Raw genomic sequence first — 21,783 nt, forward strand, 5'->3', positions numbered from 1 at the left:
TTAAAACATATTTTATATTAGATATATCAAATTATATTTTATTGTTATATTTTTTTCCTTTTATAATTACCACTTATATAAATTTAATCCCTTTGCATATAAATATATATATTTGACCTGTATAGGTCATACATGCAAACATGAATGCATGCATGCACGTATGTATGTTTTCATAGTTACCTTTTTTTAATGAGCTTTTTTATTTGTATATTTGCTCCTAAACCTGATTGGTTGTAATTTCTTTTCTTGTATATTTTAGGTTTAGTATTGTGTATTTCAGGGTTGTAACCCATTCCTTTTAGCATTGCAAGTCCAAATTTTTCAATTGGAATATTATGTTTATTACTGCTGCCGTTATTATTATTATCTAATAATTCTGGAGAGTTTAGTCTTTTTCTATTCTTAAATAAAAGCTCAATATTGGATTTTTTATTATTATTATTTTCACTGTTTAATGAATTTTTGCATTCAATTATATATTCATCATCTTCATTTGTATTACTTTTTCTTTCAGCTCTTATTAATTCCTCAGCGTTTGAAAAAGATGTTATCATGGTTACCTTTGTACCTTTATCTCTATTATCATCGTCATATTCATTAAATACTAATAAATTATTCTTTTTTTCATTCTTTCTATTTAAATGATTGAAATAGTATTTCTCATTATCGCTATTTTTTCTTAAAGATACCTCTTCTTTATTGTCACTAATTTGCTGAGAGAAGCATGGTCTGATGTTGTTTTGTTTCTTGTGACTATTTATTGAAAAACTGAACTTTTCTTCTTTCATTAATTTCTTTTTTTCCCTAAATAAATGCTTAATATAATAAATATTTAGAGATGGCGCCACGATACCTTATAAGTAACTATTCATAATATTAGGAATGAAAAATAAAACAAATGGTTTCCTTTTTTATTTGATTCATATAGATATATTTTTTGGCTTGTGTTTATAATTGATATTAAAAATCATTTATTCGACACGTTTATAAAAGATCATTTTTTTGTTAGAATTATTGTGAAAAATAAACACAAATACTGTTCGGTTTTATGGCAATAATAGCTACAATAAACATAAATATAAAGTAAGACTAATGTGTGTGGTGATAAAAATATTAAAACTTTGATTAAATGGTAATATATCTTGTTTTTAACATTATATCTGCCCTAATATTAACAATAATAAATAATTTGCTTAGTGAAAAGTTTGAATTAAAATAAACAAAAAGTTGCATATTACAATTTATTTTGAAGATTAGTGGTCACAATACATTTTTTTAATTAAAGAGGAAGACAGAAATAGTGTTTAAAATGTTTTTATTGCCATCAATAGGGAAAAAATCTGTACCAACAGAAAATGATTTAGAGCACGTTGTAAAGGAAGAAACTAATAAGAATAATATAAGAATATGTTCAAGATGTGGGGATATGTTTGAGTTGGATTACGAAAATAAAGATAAAGACAAAGATGAATATGAACACATAATTAAAAGTTTTTCAGAATACATTAATTTAGAAAAGAGTAATCAATACTATTTTGAAGATTTTTTGCTGCAATATATTGAAGTATCAATAGAAAAGAACAATGAATTGAAGGATTCACATGACAATATTGACGATTCACTGTGTTTGGAGTGTATTGAATATTTGATATATGGATTTAAGACATTATTTAAAAAGAATGAAAAGAAATTGAAAAAGTACTCAAATTTAAAGAAAAGTTGTGCAAAAAGAGGTGATGAAAATAACAGTGATTTATCATTTACATATTGGTTAGATAATAATAACGATATAGATTTAACTATGGTAATAAAAGACTACATTTCAGATAATAATATTGATATCAAAGAAATAGTAAGCGATGAAAGCATTAATTGCAATGATAATATTATTGAAAATGATAAAATGAGTATTGATGATTTTGATATTGAAACAATTATAAACAATGACAGTGAAATTGATAATGAGATTCAAGACTATGTAGATATGAAAGACGTAGTAAAATTAAGATTATACCAAAATATGGAATTGGATTTAATACAGGAATTAAGACGAGTAAATAGTGTAAGAGAAGGAGTAAAAGTACATTTTGATAATTTAAAAAAATATCTGGATAGATTACAAAAAATGGATATATTAAATACATGTTTTTATATAGATAGCATTGATGGTATAGGTAGAATAAATGGCTTGAAGTTGTATATAAATAAGAATGATTTTGAAAATTGGAATGAAATAAACGCCTGTTTTGGATTAATATCTTTATTGTTAAATATGATTTTAGAAAAGTATGATTTAGATACATGTATCAAACCAAGAGGAAGTTACTCGACAATATATGATTCAACAACCAAAAAAACATGGCCATTATACGGAAGTAAACTTTGCAATTCTGATTATTCTGAATGCATTAGCTTCGACAATGCTGTCTCATGTATATTCAGATTGATTAACACAACATTTGATGAAATAATTCGAAAAAAAACGAGTGTTTCTAAAAACAATTATAACAATCACAACAGCAATAGTAGTGATAGTAATAATGATAATGGTCATTGTAGTTATAAACTTCCATTTAAATACGATCAAAAGGAAAATAAAATAGAGAATTTAAGCATTAATCTACTGTTTAACGATAAACATAACTGGAATAAAGCGATGAAAATGATGTTATTTAACTTAAAATGGCTGTTGGTGGTGTCGTGTGAAAACTAGACTAACAGTTATTGTCACTCTAAATAAATTAACATTTAAATAATGAATTTTCTTTTCATTTTTATTCAAATTGAGAACCGTTTTGAGACGATTCTCTGTCTAAGTCGTCTATGTTGGATACACTACCGTTATTAGCATTTCCACGATTTCCATCTCTAGCGTTATTGATAATATTGTCCTGGCCTTCATTATCATCTACATCCTGGAAAAAGTCTTCGGGTTCTAATTTACCTTTTAGATTAAGAATACTATCCTCTTCGCTTTCACTATCACTTTTATCATCGTCTCTTTTTCTATTATTAATAAATGTTCTGTATCCAAAATCAGCATGTCTAGTTAGTGGCTTATTACTGGATCTCATTGATGTAGAGACAGGCAAACTAATTGATTCATCGACGTTATAATTTGGATGGACTTTTACGTATATATTCACTAGTACATCGTTATCTTCATTTGGTATTTCCTCTTGATGAGTAATATAAAGTATCATATCTCTGTGAATCATTCTCATTATTGCTCTGTTATATTTGTCTTCCAATTCATTTAATTCCTCTTCACTCTCTGGATGATCAAATTCACTTATATGCCATGTTATTAATTCTGTTATAGATGTTTCAATGTTTTCATCATTTTCTTTTTCTAAATCTTGAATTCTAGTAACGAACCTTCTCGCTATTTGGAAGTATTCATTATATCCTATCGTTGCACTTTGTTTTTTCGATTTAGTTTTTTTGTTACTTTCTTTTCTGTAGTTGCTATCATTTTCTTGATCATGATAATTATTATTATCATTATCATCATCACTATCTGCTTTCTTTTTATCTGTGTCTTTCAATTCATCATATTCGTCTTCTTCGTCATTGTCCTCATAAACATCTCCTAAGTCAATGTCATTATGTCTTATTTTACTCAGAGAGCTCTTAAATACAGAACATGCTTCTTCAACATGTTCTGGAGTAACAATATATGAAAATCTAAGTTTAGCTACGGCCTCCGAAAGTCTAATAAGACTCTCTAGTTGACGTACTGTAATTCTCATAGCTTTAGCACCAGAAGTCGAATCACTTATTCTCAAAGCTTTATATGTTCTCACCAATACAGTTTTCGCTGCAGAAGTGATACATGGTTTGAATGTTTTGGCAAAATTAATATATTTTGATACCTCACTTTTAGTCAATAGGAACTGTTTCGAATCTAAACCATGGTAAGTACTGTTATAATAGTTATTAAATTTATCATTTAGTGGTTCCATATTGACTTTGTTAATATCACCCTCATTATTACCATCGCTCATTTTATCATCATCATTTATTTTTTTCCTTGATTCAACAGAGGCTTTTGAGTGAAGATTTACAATGAAAGAAGCGAGAATTTCGTCATAAATATCTTCAGGATCGTCAGTCATTACAAAAAATAAGTCAAAACGAGAAAGAATAGGGGCCGATATTCTAACATTTTGGGATAATGTTTTTGAGGTATTGTATCTACCACCTATTGGACTGCATGCTGCTAGCACTGACGCCCTTGCATTCAAAGTAGCTAATACGCCTGCTTTTGTAATTGAAATAGTTTGTTGCTCCATAGCCTCGTGTATAGCCACTACATCTTTATCATCCATCTTATCGAATTCGTCTATACAGCATATACCCTTATCTGCCAACATAAGGGCTCCTGCTTCGATGACAAAATCCCCTTGGTCTGGATCTCTGTGTACAGAAGCTGTTAAACCAGCAGCAGTTGAACTTTTACCGGATGTGTAAACAGTTCTAGTTGAGAATTCATGAACAAATCTTAGTATTTGACTTTTTGCTGTTGACGGATCACCAACAATACATAAATTAATGTCACCTCTTAATTTAATATTGTCTTTGGTCTTTTTCTCTACACCACCGACTAATTGCAACAATATTCCTTTTTTGAGCTCCGAATATCCATATACATGGGGTGCTATATATTTAGATAAGTAGCTTAATCCATTTGGATTTTGTGATATATCCAAAAACTTTCTATAACTTATCTCGGATATATTTAAATCTTTAATAGGATCTATTTCAATATTGTTTCCGCTCTTTTTTCTTAGTACTGAGTCTTCATTATTATTTTCGTCATCGTATATTTCCTTATTTCCTTCTTTCTCTATTTCAATTCCAATTCCTATATCACTATTGATATTTTGCTCAATAATGCGGCCATCTTCAACAGATGCTACTGCATTCACAACCTCAATGTGACAAGCCAGAAAACACAATCTATAAGCTAAATCACGCACACCTAACGACTTAAGTCCGGTTACTGATGAATTATAGTTATCATTCTGATTTCTGTTGCGATCTTTTGCCACTGTTGACGGTATATCACCTGGTTTCATTAGTGATGGAACGTCAGGAGCAACTATTAATGTACCAGTTAATACCACTTTATCTCCTGGTTTACATTTATCAACAAAATCACCGCGTAATATAACATTCATAGATCTAGGCATAGATCCTGGTGGTATTTCATTTGCATGTTCTTGTATTCTTATTTTTTGCCAATCACCAAAATCAGAATTTTCTAATCTAAGCTGCCATGCTGACCTGTTGCCACACCCTTTCGTTGGACAAACGGATGGTATTGAGTATACAAATTGTTGCAAAACATTGTCTACAATGCAACCACATATCTCACATTCAAAACAACCTCTAAGTAATTCTGGACGCACATCTGATGTTCTTGTTATTGTACCTCTTAAACTTGTTAATTTACCCAATTTTTCACATCTTAGCGTCCTTAAACTTTCTACCCATCTTAGTCCGTAAAATGATGCTGTGTAGTTAAAATTGTTCGTATCTGATCTTCCGTTCATTTCTACTCTATTGCTGTTTATTGATATACTCTTGCAAAATGTATTTATTAAATTATCTATTATATTCTTGTACTCACCGTATTGTTCTGTTATTCCCATTAATATGGATGGACCATTTAATAAAACTCTCGAATCCTCATTATTATTATCACTATTATCCATTACGCAATAGTTTATTATATCATTAACATCTATATATATTGTTCTTGTTAGTCTCGAAGACATGACTTGTTCTGCTTGCCTCACATACTTTAGAACACCATATTCAGTTCTAAATGTTCTTAAAAAATGTAGAAAAGAACGTTCCAGCTCCGGTGGAAATGAATCATATGAAACATTTGTCATCTTAACTAATGACTCAAATGATTCTATTTATTCAGAAAGTAACAATGATAATTATTGCTAAACAATATCAATATTATTTGCCAATTTATTTATACTGTCTTCCACACAAACACTTATTCTTATAATATTATTATTATTCTATCTTCTTCTTTCTCTTTGCTCCTCTTTTTTTCACATACTTGTTCACTATTATTTACACGTTACCATCTTTACCCACACTTTGGCGCCGCAAAATATTAATTATTAATTAAATAGAATTGAAGTATAATTTTAATCATAATTGATAGTAATTAAATATTAAAATCTTGAAAAAAATGCTAAATTAAATTTTCTAGTCATTTACTTGTGCGATTGGAATACGTTGGTTATTGTTCAGAGTTTTAAGCATTTCATATTTCACTTGATTTATCCTTATTTTTCGATTTTTAGGTGCATATATTATCGTCTTTTTTGCTTTCAATATGTATTGGGTCTCAATTTAATTTATTTTTCATGACGTATTTGCAATATAAAGTTTAATTACCGGTTTTCTTTATTTCTTCTTTGTTATTTAAAATTAATATTGTTTGATTAATGAACATAAAACAACACATAATTTACATATATACTTTCAGACAAACAAGTGAATTTTACAAAAATAACACGAAAGAATTTTAGTTATTCTCTTTTCAGCATTTAGAATGAGAATAAATGGTTGTGAATAGGAAGTCAATACAGTGAAAGTGATAGATATAATACTTGTAAAATTGAACGTTTGTAGTGTATATATAAGGTTTGCATTCTTATATTCAAATAACTTTTAACTATAACTGTACAATAAAATAACTTCTTCGCAGACGCAATGAAGATGGCAGTTTCAAATCTTGCAGATGATATAAAATTCATAGATATCGGTTCTAATTTGACCGATTTAATGTTTCAGGGTGTTTACAACGGGAGAAGACATCATAATCCTGATTTGAATAGGTAGGTTTTGTTAGCAGTAACAGCAAATTGCAATAACTCATTTCATTTAAAAAAAATTGTTATTACTACCATTAAAGAGTTATAGAAAGAGCCAAAAATGGTGGATTGGAAAAGATAATAATAACATCGGGCAATTACGAGGAGTGTGTTCAATCACTAAAAATATGTCAAGAATACGATCCGGAACACAATTTTTTGTTTACAACAGTAGGAGTTCATCCAACAAGAACTAGAGTAAGTTTACTCTCTTTTTATCAAGGGCAAAAAGAAGTTTAATAAATATCGTATAAAATATTAATATTTTAACCATAAATAACTTATTAAATTTCAATACGAATAAATAGGAGTTTCTATGTGATAGTTGTAGGGATATAGAAAATGTGGAACTAGATTGCAGTAAATGTGATGAACACTCAAAGTATTATATGCATAAACTAAAAGAATTAATCAAAAAAAATGCGAAACGCATAGTAGCAATTGGTGAATTTGGTTTAGATTCGGAAAGAACACAATTTTCGAATATGTCCATACAAGAAAAATATTTTGAATTGCAGTTTGAATTATTAAAAGAACAAAATCTTCCAATGTTTCTTCATATGAGAACTAGTTTTTCAACACAAGAAAATAAGGGTGAACATAATAATAATAGTTGTTTCTTGAAATTTACTGAAATATTAAATAAATACAAATATTTGTGGGAGCGCAAGAAAGGAGTTGTACATTCATTTACTGGGAGCGTTAATGAATTAAATGTGATTTTGGATATGGGTTTAGATATAGGAATAAATGGATGTTCTTTAAAATCAGATGAAAATTTAAGTGTCGTTTCAAGAATACCTGTTGATAGATTACATATTGAAACAGGTAAGTTTGTTTTTTTCTTACTTTTTAAGGTTTAATAGATTTAAACAGCAAATTCATAGATTCACCTTGGTGTGACATTAAAAAAACACATTCAAGTTACTCATATATAGATACACATTTTCCAGAAGTATCAAAACCTGCGAAGTGGCTAGAAAATATGCTTGTTAGGGCGAGAAATGAACCCGTAAAGATTATACAAGTTGCCCAGATATTGCATAAGAACTTGAATTGCAACTTATCATTTAACGAATTTTCATTACAAGTATACAATAATACAAAAAGAATGTATTTCAATATTTAATGAGCATTAGCTTATATACTATATTGAAAAAAATATTTTCCTCTTGTTACAAAGAGAAATGTGACTTAATAAGGTTACAGTTACAACAATAATTGAAATTACAGTAATTGTTAACAACACAACTATGCAGGATGAGTGCAATCCTATTTTCCTATTAAGCCAAAAGCTTCTCCGGTCCAATATTGGACTTGGAACAAAAAACTGTGGGGATTACAGACAGAGATGAAAAGGAAGAACGAAAATAATAGGCAGATAAAAGCTGAATATAAACATTATAATAGTACGTATTATTTGGGAAAAAAGTTGTAACATTATGTAGTTAATTGGATAGTTCTGGTATAGTGCACAAACCTGTTTTTTTCTAGTTAATTACTAAGTAAAGATTGTTTTTTTCTTAATACAGATCAAAATAAGTTAGGTTTTTATCTAATTTTACAAGGGAAGTCTATTTATTTTTCTTTTCTCTTAATAGGTTCTTCTACGAACACCAAATAGGAAAACGAAGTGTAGCTTGTCTTCTAACCCGCAATAAAATTGTGAGAAATGTAGTTTTGAAAGGGGAAGAAAGCGTCCAAGTGAGATTGGTTTAATTTATTTGTGGACAAGGATAGTGTATGTGAATGCATAACACATTAAATTATACATTCGCATACACAACCTTGTATTTTTAATAAAATATACATGGAAAATAAAAAGTATAGTTTGATTATGAAGAATGTAAAAAGTAAAAAAAATAAGAAAGAAGTTAAATTAGAAGGTAACATAAAAATAGTAGATATACCTTTTGAAGTTGACGGTAAATTTGCATACAATGAATATATTGGGTGTGTGGCATATACAATATTGATATCTATATGGGCCTTGTCTATATTTATTCCAATAGCACTATTATATTGGTTTTATGTCGGAAACTGGTTATTATTTGATTTATTTCTACTAATAATATTAATACCAATACTTTTTAGGATAAATGATAATATTCCTTTATTTTTGAAAAAACTATGTAATTTTATAACTAAAGATATACATTTTTGGACAGGTATGTTTAATTATTCAAATAAACACTAAAACTAAAATAATAATAATTTAAATGAATTTGAATCTATGAATCTAATTGAATAGGACCTGCAAGAATTATAATAGAAGAACCAGACTTGGATGTTAATGATAAACAATTACTCTGTATACATCCTCACGGTATATTGGGGATAGGTTCGATGTATTTAACTATATCTGGGATAATAAATAAATGTTTTTATCTTATAGTGACAGAATCTCTTGTCTGGTTTCAACCAATAATAAATATAGTACTTAATTCAGCAGTAAAATTAAGAGGTGCAAGTCATACATCGTTTAAAAACACAATGATGAAAGGGGAAGGCCCATTATTAATGTTTCCAGGAGGATTTCATGAGACTATATTGTTAAGTTGGGGGGTAGATCACATATATGCTAAGAAAAGATTTGGTTTTATAAAGTATTGTTTAAAATATAACTATTCAATTCGCCCTGTATATGTATTTGGGGAGTGTTTATCTTTTCACCAACTTCAATATTTCAAAAAATTTAGATGGTTTTTAAATGATTTTAGCCTTCCTAGCGTACTTTTTTGTGGGGAAACTTGGTGGAATCCGCTTCTTCCTGTTAAAAACGTCCCATATTTAATTGTTATAGGTAGACCAATCGTTTGTTGTCATGAAACAAATTGCATTGATAATCAAAGTAATGACCAGCATCCCTCCAGAGAATTAATTAGGGAATATCAATCTCTCTACATTGGAAACTTGAAGAGGATATACAAGGAGTATTCTCAATACTATGTTGAGTGCTACAGGGACAATCCAAACATTCAAAGATATTTAAAATGCAAACTTACTGAGCTTAAAATAGATTGATTTGTATGGTTGTATATTACTAAGACATTTGTACAGTGATTTGGTGTTCGTTGGACTGTACTACACAATTCATTATAAACATATATATACATATGCAAAAATGAATTAGGTTATTAATTTGTTTTAATTTTCTACTTTATTTTCTAAATTTTTACCTGCCTACACCATAATGTAAGTGCTTTATAATGTGACATTGTTCTATTCTAGTAACGTATATATGTAACTAATTAGAGGCATGTAATCACTGGGTGATCCATATGGATGACTTTAGATATGTGGGAGTAAGTAGGGAGAAAAGGTAAGGAAATGGACTTATTGATATTTAATTAATGAATAAGTAAAATTAGTAATTCTGGTAATTATTATACAATTAAAAAATAATAAAAAAAGAAATTAAAGCAAAACATTACAGTGATTATCTATTTTTCTTTTAATTGGTGTAACTTTGAATATATAACAATAAAGAAGTTCGTTCATTGATTTTCGTGTTGAATTAGATAATTTTTCATTTAATAATATTCAATGTATATCACCAAAATCAATATTTAAAAGTTGTGAGTGTGAACGACTATAGTAATCACTACCTTTTTTTCTCCCAATTATAGTGTCTGCAACACTTTTTTTATTATCACTATTATTATTATTATTATTATCCTTGGGTACTTTCCTTTGTAATGACAGAATGTGATCACCTAAAGATAACGCAATACCTTGAGTTCTGCTCCTAATTCTAACGGTACCAGATATAAATTTATCTTTACTTGAGGATAAACATGTAGTCCCACTTTCCTTTTCTTTATTTTGATTACAAGTTTGTTTTTCTAGACTAACATTAATAAGAGCATCTTCGCCAAATATGCTTTTGGCATATAAATTGGCAGCAAAAAATGACGATTGGTTTTCCATTTTAAGAAGATGAGATTCACTGTTATTCAAGACATTTTCGCTGTTATTACCGCTTACATTGTTATCAACAATTGAAAGTTTTGTTTCTTTTATTAAATAACTCAAAAATTGAATGAATGAGTCACAGCTTGAATGTATAGGTATTTTATTCTCCCACTCGAATTCTGACCATAATTGTCTAAATAAAGAGGATTGTATATTTGAATTAGTAATAAAGTCTATCAAATGAATATTTATCTCATTTAATATTACAATATCACTTTGTGAAGACATACTAGATGATGAAGATGATAATGGTGAAAGTGTTGAAGATTGATGTGATGATAAGGATGAACCAACGTTATCACTGTTATTGCCGTTTTTCATTTGAAAAGTAACAAATCCGAACAAAATCCCCGTTTCTATTGATTTCACCTGTGAAATCGAATAGACATGTATCACCTCCATAGGCTCCAAGTGACTGATTTGTTGAGGTTTCTCTATTACCCTCAAATTACCGTATGGATATAATTCTATTTGAATATTTTGTATAGCTTTATTGCTTTGATTAGTCACTATTAACTCCAGCAATACATCCTGGTTTTGAACTTGTATTATTGCCTCGATAAATATTGGATCGCTTATTCCTGTTATTGGGAATATTCTTTTAGATGAACAAGTAGATTTTTCACCAATCAAGTCATTTTTTGCATTTAACTGAAAACAGTTACCTGAAAAATCATTTTCAATACCGTAGTGGAATTGATTACCATTATTATTGTCATAGTAATAACAGTCGTCATCATTTACATGCAATACATCAACATTACTTGAAAACAATTTCTCTTTTATTTGTCTAAAATTGATAGTTTGAAAAGACTTTCTTTCTTTGATTTTTATTCTCTCACCCGTAATTGAGCCTAATGTTGCATTGCCCTTATTTTCACTACTGTAATTTAAAGTACCACTATTTAGAGCCTTATTACAAATCCCACTTTCCAATGTTGGGAAAAGTTTATTTCTAAGAGAAACTGTTTTCTTACTCGGTTGAAAGACACTTTCTCCCTCAATATCAACTTTTTTTTCTTCACCCAAATCGTTGTAAAGGGACTTCAAAATGATGTAGCAGTGGCTTAATCTGTGGGTAGTATCATTGATCAAACCTCCACTTTTGTTGTCGTTCATACAATATTTTAAAAAACACACAACAATGTAAAGAACTTTGTTGTATATATCTAGCCCCAGAAAATACAAATTATAGTCTTTATCAACATCATTGTTATTCTTGTCACAATTATCGTCCTTATTTTTAACATTCACGCGAAACATAAGCAATTTAACAAGAGAGACAGCAATACTAGCCATAAGCAAAAGATCATCCTCTTTTACTATTAAGTTTCTAAGATAAACGCCAAAATTTGCGTTTTTGGTAGAATACAGAAATTCGCCTCCATCGGGCATTTCACCAGTAGCATTTACAGCATTTGTTTCTATGTCTTGTGTTCCATAAGTTCCGTCTTCCAATATAACAGTTTTGGTCACAGTGTTTGTCTTATTACCAACAACTGAGTTACTACCATTACTATCCGTATTTAAACTATCAGTACAATTAATATTCCTCGAACCATTTACCAATGGTAATGGTTTTAAAAGTGATTCTATAATCGTTATAATCTCTGATATCTTACAACCTTTATCGTAATTGCATTCACTTAGTATCCAAAGACAAGTTCTTATTGGTCTGCTAAACTGAATATACGGAAGCTGAAAAATAATTTTGTCTATTATTTCCTTTTGATAATTTGGATAGCTAATTACCATTTCTTTCAAGAACTGAGTTATCTCATTAACAATTATTGGATTATCGCAAGTCATAAAATTAATTAATATTGAATTTAACATTAAATTGAATGTTATATTGTGGTATTTTCTAATTATTTCATGAAGTGATTTTATTAATATTAGTTGATACTGCTGGAACTGTTGTTTTTCTGATAGTCTAATATTTCCTCCAATAATTATATTATTGGTTCCAAAATGATGAGCGTGATGATGGAAAGTTACCCCACCCCCAAATGCTAAATTAATATTCGAATCATAACTATTATTTCCATCATTATTTCCTGCATTGCTGGGACTTCCAAACTCTAAACAAGTCCCACCATTTGAAGCATCACTGGAGTTCTTGCTAGATATTTCCTGTAAGTGTTTTAAAATAAATTGAAATATGTCCAAACAGTTATTTTTTGTGAGAAGAAAATTCATCACGATGTCAATAACCTTTATTTGTATTGAAAAACAATTTGAACAAAGCAATACTCTAAGTAAATCTTTAATAAAACATCTTTGTAATGTATATAACGCTGATGTCATTGATGTTATTTTAGACATTTTGTTTAATACTATGTAACGTATATTGTTATCTGATTGATTGAGTAATATATTTATATATGCTTGTATAGCTATCTTTATTGTACTATTTGGGCTTACATTACCTATTTTAATTAGTGTATTGGCTCCCTCATATGATACAGATAAAGAGCCAGACTGAACAATGTTTATTATTAATTGTAATAAATTATTTCTATAATTTGGGAAGTCGCAGTATATGTTACCCAATAACTCCAATAACAATAATTGTATTGCATCACCCATATATGTTACATTGTCCTGTATAGACAATATATATCTTAAAGACCTTTCGACATCACAATATGTTAATACTAAAAAAGCGTTTCTTTTTGTAGATATATCTCCTTCTATTAATAATAATTTTTCTACTTCATCTACTGCATTTGGTATTACATCAATACCAAATGTCTTTATTATTGAATATATACACATAACAGCATTCCTTCTCACATAAAAATGTCTGTGTTTTAAGTTTTCTATTATTGATTCTATAAGTGGTTGTATTAATTTAATAAATCTTAAATTACACAATAAACGGAGTGTTGAACCTCTTATATACTCATTTGGATGCTGTAGATCGTTTCTTAATGCATTACAAACCAATATCATCTCTTCCTTCAGAGTACCATCACTATTACATTTCTCAACTATTTCCCAATATAACTGCAAGTACTTTTTTACCTTGTGATTGTTACTTTGCACAACATATCTTATTACTGTCATTAATAGTCTGCTATAGGATTCACCATGTGTCATCCATATTATTAATTCTCTAAGTGCCTTACATTTTTCAGTATCATTCGGATCTTCCAATTTTTTCTGTAACTCTGAGCTTGTAGGTGCACTTACTCCTGTTCTAGGTGGCACTAACAATGTACAATTCTTCTCATATTCGTACATTATTCAGTTTAGATAAATAAACTGTATTTCCAACTATTATTATTTTTAAATGAAATTAAGTGGTTATTTATTGTAATTGGTATTAACACAATGTCTATAATTATTACTGGCAATTTTTTTTGGTTAAAAAGTTTAATAGTACTTTATTCTCTTTTTCTTGTTATTATTACCTTTACTTATACTGTTGTTACAATACGCCTTTCTTTATCCTTATAAACCTCATTTCACCCCTCTTATTTTGCTCTTTGTTTATTTATTTTTGTGCTATATATACATATATATATATATATATATTTACTTATTTATTTACATATTAATGTTTGTTTAATAGTGCTACTTATGGAGCGGGAGGCATCACCGCCAAACAACTATTTCATGTTGAAATTGCATGTTTAGTCACAAAGCACTAGTTTTTTACTTCACAGAAATTATTGGAGGAAAAAATGAGAGATTATTATTAAACTAATAGAGAACGTAACAAAGAGCAATAAATAGAGAAGTTAATGAGAGAAATATAAGATTCATACATTCATTTATCAACTATATCTAAATAATTTATAAGAAAAATAATTTAATAATATATATAATACTTAGATATACACGCATACTGTTATAAATATTTTGTAATTATACTTGTGATTTCTTTAAGTCCACTTTTCCTGGCCCATTTTAAATCTTAAATAGTTTTCTCTCGTTTCTGAAATCAGAGACTCTATGGCATCGTCCTCTTCTACTATCTTAACTTTGCTCACTTTTAAATTATTTATTTTACTGTTCACATCTTGACAATTACCTTTCATTTTATATGATTTATTCTCGTTTTCCTCTAAACTCTTATGTTTATCCTTTTTCCCTTGTTCATCAGAATTTTCTTCATTCTTGTTAAAGTCGCCATTTTCATCATCTTCATCCTCATCCTCATCCTCATCCTCATCATTTTCGGTACTGTCATCTTCATCCTCTTCTTCATAATCTTCATCGTCTTCGGAGTCATAAAAATCATCATAATATTCTGTATCATTAGTATTTTCATTTCCTGTTGATTGATATTTAGAATCTGAATTAAGTGATATGTTATTATCAGAAATAGAGCCATCGGAACATTGAGTATTACCATCACTCTTGTCTTTATCAATATTAAAATTAATGGGCTCATTTTTGATATTTGCCACAGAATAATTTTGATAATAATTATCATTTACATCATCGGTATAAAAGTGGTAATTAAACTCATTAAAGACTAAGTCATTATTGACACTTTTAGTGCAATCAGAACAGTATGTTGAGTCAGGAATATTACTTAAATATTTATTAGTATCATTTACAGTACTTTTATATGTTCTTGAAATATCAATATAATTAATATTTGCATTAAGCAAATCATCATAATATGTTTTGGGGAATAAATACTCACATACCACATAAATGTTGTATTTGGTATATTTACTTTTATCTAGATATATGCCATTTTCTTTAAGTGGGTTACCAGTTAAATCAATAATTATTTTATTCTTAAAATAACTACAATTTTTAGTTATATAGATAAAAAAATCATCCGTTATAAAATTATTCGAAAAATCTATAAACAATTCTCCGTCATGTTTATTAAAATCGTATTTTACACTTTTGTCTGTATCTTCATATTTCCTTTCACTAATTGCACCTCTAGTAATGTTGTATCTTTGTTTTACAATATAACTGAAAATGCCATATGCCTCTTTACTATTTATGCTATTATTTGAAAATGATATTTTATTCAATACACTAAAATTAAAATCACTTTCAACTATATGTTTAATTATATTTGAAAGATCTGATTTAACATATCCATAATAATTATTATTTAATATTTCTGGTATTTTACTATAATATCTAGTGTATATTCTATCAATGATAATTTCATTTATTTTAATATTATTGTTAAAAATACAACTTAGTATTTTATAAATTTGGTAATCGCTTAATTGCGTATCTTTAATCATAAAACGTCTCATTATGTATTTATTTCCTCCAAATATTCTCCCTAAAATACCATCTATTAAACAGTTGATATCACTATTATAATTTTCATCATGGTTTTGGCTGTTTTTATTGATAGAATTATCTTCATTCATCCTTAAACAATCGTCAGTTACAACCGTATTTTCAGATTGCATATTACAGTCATGGTTTAGCTCAAATCTACTATTTTTCACCACGAAACCGTTTTCATTACTGCCATTATTTATTCTACGTCTTTTACAATCTTTATATAAGAAGCTGCTGTTATTATTGGTAAATATACATGATTCAAAGTATATTTCCGATATCATTTTAACGTCATTTATCATATATAAAAATAACCAATCTAATATATACGATGTTGTTTTATTCTCCAATGGAAACTCGTTATTGATAAATTTAATCCTTTTTATATTTTCAAATATTAATTTATATTTTTTTCTATTATTTATCATATAAATCATTATATCACTCATTGTTTTCCACTTGCATATGTCTGTATTAATTATGATTAATTCTTCTACTTCATTGTATATATAATCATTAATATAGTCATTACTGTTGTATATTTTTATTTGTAATTGAATTATATCATATATTGTACCTTCAATTATTTTATTATCCTTTATTACTTTGTTAAATACTATTTCTAAATCGTTAATGATGTTATTTTCATTTTTAATTGGTTTATAAACTGTTTCTTCGTTATTCGCTTTATTGAAAATATTCTCAATATAAATTGGATTTTTTACACTGTTAGCAGAAATATTGTAATTATTAATAGTCTCATAATTACTTCGTATTTCGTTACCTATTCCATTGTGATTCCCATCTAGTGTTACTTTACTTTCATAGTCATTGTAATAACTACTCATTTCAATTGATGTATTATAAATAACATCGAATTACAATTAATTAAAGTCTCAGTTTTAAGTGTTACTATATTTATTTAAGCACATACATATATTTGATATATATAAATCCATAAGTATATTAAGTTCAAATAAAGACTTGTATACAGCAAAAATCTCAATGCTATCAGCAGCTCAAATTTAAATGAGGTTTATTTTAAAACTTGAATAGGAATATAAAATAACTTATATAATAAGTTATCAAAAGTCTTTAATGTTTTACTTTAAGCAATAGACATTTTCTTCTAGATTGCTTGATATTTATTTGTATAGTGATACAACTATTAAACTTGTAGGGAAATTATAAGTTTTTTCTTTTTATTCGCTGTGTTTACCACCTTTTCGTTATAACTTCGTGTTATAAATAAAAATTATTTAATTTACTGTAATCAGTGTCTATATTCACCTTTATTTATTTATATTTGTGTTTTTTTTCTTTTTTTTTAATACAACTAACTATTGGTTCTAATATTTTTTTCCGCCTCTTTTGAATGATTATCTCCTATTTCTTTAAAATTATTAGATGATTTATTATATTCATAAGTATGTTGAATTTCAGTTGTATTGCCATTAATAATATTAATGTTGTCTTTATTCTCTATACACTGCCCACTTAAATCACATGCTTTGTTGTTTATTTCACTGATATTGTTATCAGAACTCATGCCGGAAATATAAGTTTCTTGTTCATTCGTATAACCATAGTTATTTTGTCCTATACCTCCATTTGTATAATACATAATATCTGAAGGATTGCTGTAATCAAAGCCTGGATTGTTATAATCGTAGTATAGTCTTTGTTGTATATTTGTATTTGTTCTATATGTATTTGTTTCTGGCGTAACTATTGCACCTAAACTAAAGGGAACATATGGTGGTAGATTGATACCGACCTTTCTTAATGATAATATCTGATATCCATTTGATGGTGAATATATGTCTATTCTATTTGAACCAAATCTGAGTGCACCAAAAAAACCAAGTTGAACAAATCTAGCAGATGTCCCCATTGCACTTTTTTCATCTTTATATGTTTTATCCATAAATAATGTTGTACACAATCTTATTGGTGATATTAATGATGCATCGTCAAACCAATATGCCCTTAACCATTTATATATAGTTGATTTAACTGGCCAATTTACTGGTTTTGTAACATACATCAAATGTACTTTGATACCATCTGGTCTTAACCAATCTCCGCTAAGATCATGTTTATCAGTTAACCCTATAAAGTGGGAAATTAATAGGTAAATTTCTATTACATTTTAACATTATTATACAAAAAAAACTTACATGAATGATTTACTTTACTTAATGTAGTGTCAGCCCACCTTGTTCTTAGTGTTATTGTTCTGCCATGCTGATCTACAAACCCCTCTGCGTTTTCAAGCAAAACAGCCGTATTGTCATTTGCATCCAAAAATAATCTTGAAAATAAGCCAGTTGCTGCTTGTGTTATACCATTTACATTGAATATTGAGCCTGTTATGTATTTTGTAGCCAATACTGCATCTGTCCTATCAAGTCTAAAAAGAAATTCCTCATTTGTCAATGGGCTTAGTATTGGTTGAACTCTAGATGATTCGTCACCTGTATATAATTGCCAGTTTCCAGATAAATCCCATGTACATCCTCTATATGGATTACCTGAAAGCGTTATCCCAGTTGCAATATCTACGGCACAATGGCATGTTGGTTTTTTTCCTATTATAAAGCAATTTGCTCCTGGACCACATTTTGCTTCTTCTCCCTCTTTATCGCTACATGCTAATATTAATGTATTAGTTTATGACATAAATATTAATTAATTCAAACTTACTTTGATATACCTCAGTTATATATTGAGAATGTACGGAAATACATATCAAAAATAATAAAATTATGTTTATAAATAAACGAATTTTCAAGTTTTGATTTTTACTTATACTAATTTGTAACAAGTGCAACATTTTAATTATTTTCAGAACTTGTTATTTTGTCAGTTTTTATTAAAATGTGAAAAACTGTAACATATATCTCAACTATCCTTTTATATAATTTATTCACTACGGTATTATCCAAATTCCATATTTTTGTTTACAGATTATGTTATACAAACTTATTTGGGTTCTACTTCTTTATAACATAGACAAATGAATATAAAAAAATACATGTATTTATGTTGATTATATACATTCATATTTGTATCAGAATATATATGTTGATCAACTTTTTTCACCTTGCTCAAATAAATATATATTACAATCTTGCGATATGAAACAATATTAGAAAGTTTATATATAATTATTATTATTTTTATCAATAATATAATAATTTACTCATTCCAACTGTACTATTTACATTAATTACGCAGCATTGCAAATTTGCATGCAGCCTTGATATTAACATTCCCCACATTATGTATGCAGGCGCTTTTACTTAATTTGATGAATGAACATATAAAGTGTTAAGTTACGCAAAAAACAAAATGTGAAGTAATACTTGTGAAATATATACATATATTGAAATAATTACAACTAAATTTGCATATTTATTTATGAATAATCGCTTTTAGAGTTTTTCAAAACATTTATTCATTTTGTTGAATTCAGATAAATTGTAGCGGCGTTTTTTTTTCTTTGCTAAATTTGTTTAAAGAAACAAAAATTCTGTTAATAGAGAAAAACAAGTGAAAGAAGGTTTATAGCACTAATTAAGTGTTAAATATTGTTGCTATTTATCTTCAACTTCCTTCATTTGAGATGAATTAGCAAGTTCGATTACCACCATTTTTTTCTCTTCCCACAGTCAAACCCAATTTTATTAATATTAATGCAATTAGTGAGGAGGAGGAAAGAAATTAATTTAGAAAAAATAGATCGATATGAGTGATGATTTTTTTGATTCCTTAATTACCGGAAAAACTGATTGCATATTTTTCGTTGTGAAAAAAAATGAATATAATATTAAAGCTGAAATTGAGCAAAGAATAAATTTAAATATAAAAAATAAAGATGAGATAATAATATCTTACTTTAAAGAAAAATATGAGATATTTGAAAAGGAGGAAATGATAAAAATATACCAAGGTAGCCAATTAATAGTAGGGATAATAATTAAAAATGGCTACAAGCTTTGTGATTTAATGTTTGATATTTCTAATTCAGAAAAACAATCAGTACTAACTAATTTTACATGGGAAGGGCAATATCAAGTAATGATATCAAAGAAAAACAACAGCATAGAAATATATGAAGAAGGTAATGAAGTTCAAAATCTGGTAAATATAGATGACGGTTCTTATATTAATTTATTGTACATGTGTAACATAAATAAATTAGATTCTACTTTTTATTTATTTCAATCGTCAATAATAATAAAACCACTATATTGGAATGAAAAATTAAGTATTGATTTGATCTTTAAGTATAATATAGTGAATAATAATAATAATAATAATAGTAATGATATTGACGATAGTAGAGTAAGAATAGTTAAAAAAAATGAAACTAACAATACGGATAGTATAAATTATTTCATAATTAACAATGAGAGGGCTCTTGAAATATATTCATTTACTTGGTCAAAATTAATAATGATTAAGGTACCATTATCGATATCAAGTTTTTACATTCAAGAAAACTCATCAATAGTATATGTTGAGGTCATTAACAATGACGAGTCACTGGAAAAAATAGTTATTGAAGATATATACAGTAATCACTTTAAGTTAAATAATGTTCAAACAAAACTTCCGGTATTTTTAGACAAAAGTCAGTATTTTGGTTTTTCACTTATTTCCACTAATGAAAAAAGAAAAAAGTACGTAAATAGTAGTGGTACTAATAATAACAGTAATAGTAATAATAACAATAATGATAACAATAATATACTTAATTCAAGTATAATACCTTTATTTATCAAATGGAGATTAGATAGTGATGTTAATTGTTATAGACATATATTGACTCAATTTACTATTCAAAACAACTTTGGGAGTGAAAATATTACGACAATAAACACAATAGATCATGATGGAACTTTTAAAATTGACAAGGATAAAAAGAATACAAATTTAAATAATGAAAATAAGACAAATTTATTCTTAAACGATGGTAATTATTTCACTGCAATATGTACATTTGATAATATATCTAAATATCCAGGTGAAACTGTATACTTAAGCATTGTTATTATTCCAGACAATAATAAGATAAAGTATTTAAATTTAGAAGTATCTGTTGAATACGACAAGGAATCGCCTATAATACCATTATACGATAAAATGCCATTAAATTATGTTTGTAATTCAGTTAAGAACAGTTATGATGGTATTTTTGACAACTATAGTAATTACAATGATAATAATTTAACTTTATTGTATCCAATAAAAATATGTTTTCCAGGAATATATGAATGCCCTAAAATAACCATTCTTGATTTGGTTACAAATAATAAGTACATAATTGATAATTGCCCGTTAATTGTTTGTAATAATAATGACATGCAGATCAAGCAATAAGCAAATTTATTTGTGCATGCAACTTATCAAAATAAATGTGGGGTGTTGTGCACATAATCCAATGCATGCAATTAAATAATTTAAATGCAAATTTAAGCTATAAATGTATTATTGAAATGATTACGTGTCGATTTTTATTTTACTTTTTTTCTCCTTTTTCAATACTACTTAGGCATACAAAAATAAAAAAAGATAATAATATAAAGCATAAAAACTGAATATAATTTAAAACTGAAACGAT

At 27.6% G+C, this 21,783-nt stretch overlaps 9 protein-coding genes across 9 annotated transcripts; 4 read left to right on the plus strand and 5 right to left on the minus strand.

Moving 5' to 3' along the window:
• Positions 1-176: 176 nt before the first annotated feature.
• On the minus strand, positions 177-788 carry FG379_001551 (uncharacterized protein; the record flags this gene model as incomplete). Its single annotated transcript, XM_067327154.1, has 1 exon — positions 177-788. One exon carries the CDS (start codon positions 786-788, stop codon positions 177-179), a length of 612 nt encoding a protein of 203 aa, XP_067184072.1.
• Positions 789-1,309: 521 nt separating this feature from the next.
• Positions 1,310-2,713, plus strand: FG379_001552 (uncharacterized protein; the record flags this gene model as incomplete). Its single annotated transcript, XM_067327155.1, has 1 exon — positions 1,310-2,713. The coding sequence occupies one exon, from the start codon at positions 1,310-1,312 to the stop codon at positions 2,711-2,713; it is 1,404 nt and encodes a 467-aa protein (XP_067184073.1).
• A 61-nt stretch (positions 2,714-2,774) lies between these two features.
• On the minus strand, positions 2,775-5,903 carry FG379_001553 (uncharacterized protein; the record flags this gene model as incomplete). Its single annotated transcript, XM_067327156.1, has 1 exon — positions 2,775-5,903. One exon carries the CDS (start codon positions 5,901-5,903, stop codon positions 2,775-2,777), a length of 3,129 nt encoding a protein of 1,042 aa, XP_067184074.1.
• An 847-nt stretch (positions 5,904-6,750) lies between these two features.
• Positions 6,751-8,034, plus strand: FG379_001554 (uncharacterized protein; the record flags this gene model as incomplete). The annotated part of the gene is made up of 4 exons (XM_067327157.1): positions 6,751-6,869; positions 6,947-7,107; positions 7,260-7,733; positions 7,763-8,034. The coding sequence occupies 4 exons, from the start codon at positions 6,751-6,753 to the stop codon at positions 8,032-8,034; spliced, it is 1,026 nt and encodes a 341-aa protein (XP_067184075.1).
• A 708-nt stretch (positions 8,035-8,742) lies between these two features.
• FG379_001556 (uncharacterized protein) lies at positions 8,743-9,929 on the plus strand (the record flags this gene model as incomplete). The annotated part of the gene is made up of 2 exons (XM_067327159.1): positions 8,743-9,073; positions 9,157-9,929. 2 exons carry the CDS (start codon positions 8,743-8,745, stop codon positions 9,927-9,929), a joined length of 1,104 nt encoding a protein of 367 aa, XP_067184077.1.
• Positions 9,930-10,448: 519 nt separating this feature from the next.
• On the minus strand, positions 10,449-14,126 carry FG379_001557 (uncharacterized protein; the record flags this gene model as incomplete). Its single annotated transcript, XM_067327160.1, has 1 exon — positions 10,449-14,126. One exon carries the CDS (start codon positions 14,124-14,126, stop codon positions 10,449-10,451), a length of 3,678 nt encoding a protein of 1,225 aa, XP_067184078.1.
• Positions 14,127-14,770: 644 nt separating this feature from the next.
• FG379_001558 (uncharacterized protein) lies at positions 14,771-17,002 on the minus strand (the record flags this gene model as incomplete). The annotated part of the gene is made up of 1 exon (XM_067327161.1): positions 14,771-17,002. The coding sequence occupies one exon, from the start codon at positions 17,000-17,002 to the stop codon at positions 14,771-14,773; it is 2,232 nt and encodes a 743-aa protein (XP_067184079.1).
• Positions 17,003-17,490: 488 nt separating this feature from the next.
• On the minus strand, positions 17,491-18,201 carry FG379_001559 (uncharacterized protein; the record flags this gene model as incomplete). Its single annotated transcript, XM_067327162.1, has 1 exon — positions 17,491-18,201. The coding sequence occupies one exon, from the start codon at positions 18,199-18,201 to the stop codon at positions 17,491-17,493; it is 711 nt and encodes a 236-aa protein (XP_067184080.1).
• A 1,703-nt stretch (positions 18,202-19,904) lies between these two features.
• FG379_001560 (uncharacterized protein) lies at positions 19,905-21,542 on the plus strand (the record flags this gene model as incomplete). Its single annotated transcript, XM_067327163.1, has 1 exon — positions 19,905-21,542. One exon carries the CDS (start codon positions 19,905-19,907, stop codon positions 21,540-21,542), a length of 1,638 nt encoding a protein of 545 aa, XP_067184081.1.
• Positions 21,543-21,783: the final 241 nt, after the last annotated feature.

Source organism: Cryptosporidium bovis (assembly GCF_009768925.1).
Source record: "Cryptosporidium bovis isolate 45015 chromosome Unknown contig_23, whole genome shotgun sequence".
Lineage (NCBI taxonomy): Eukaryota > Apicomplexa > Conoidasida > Eucoccidiorida > Cryptosporidiidae > Cryptosporidium > Cryptosporidium bovis.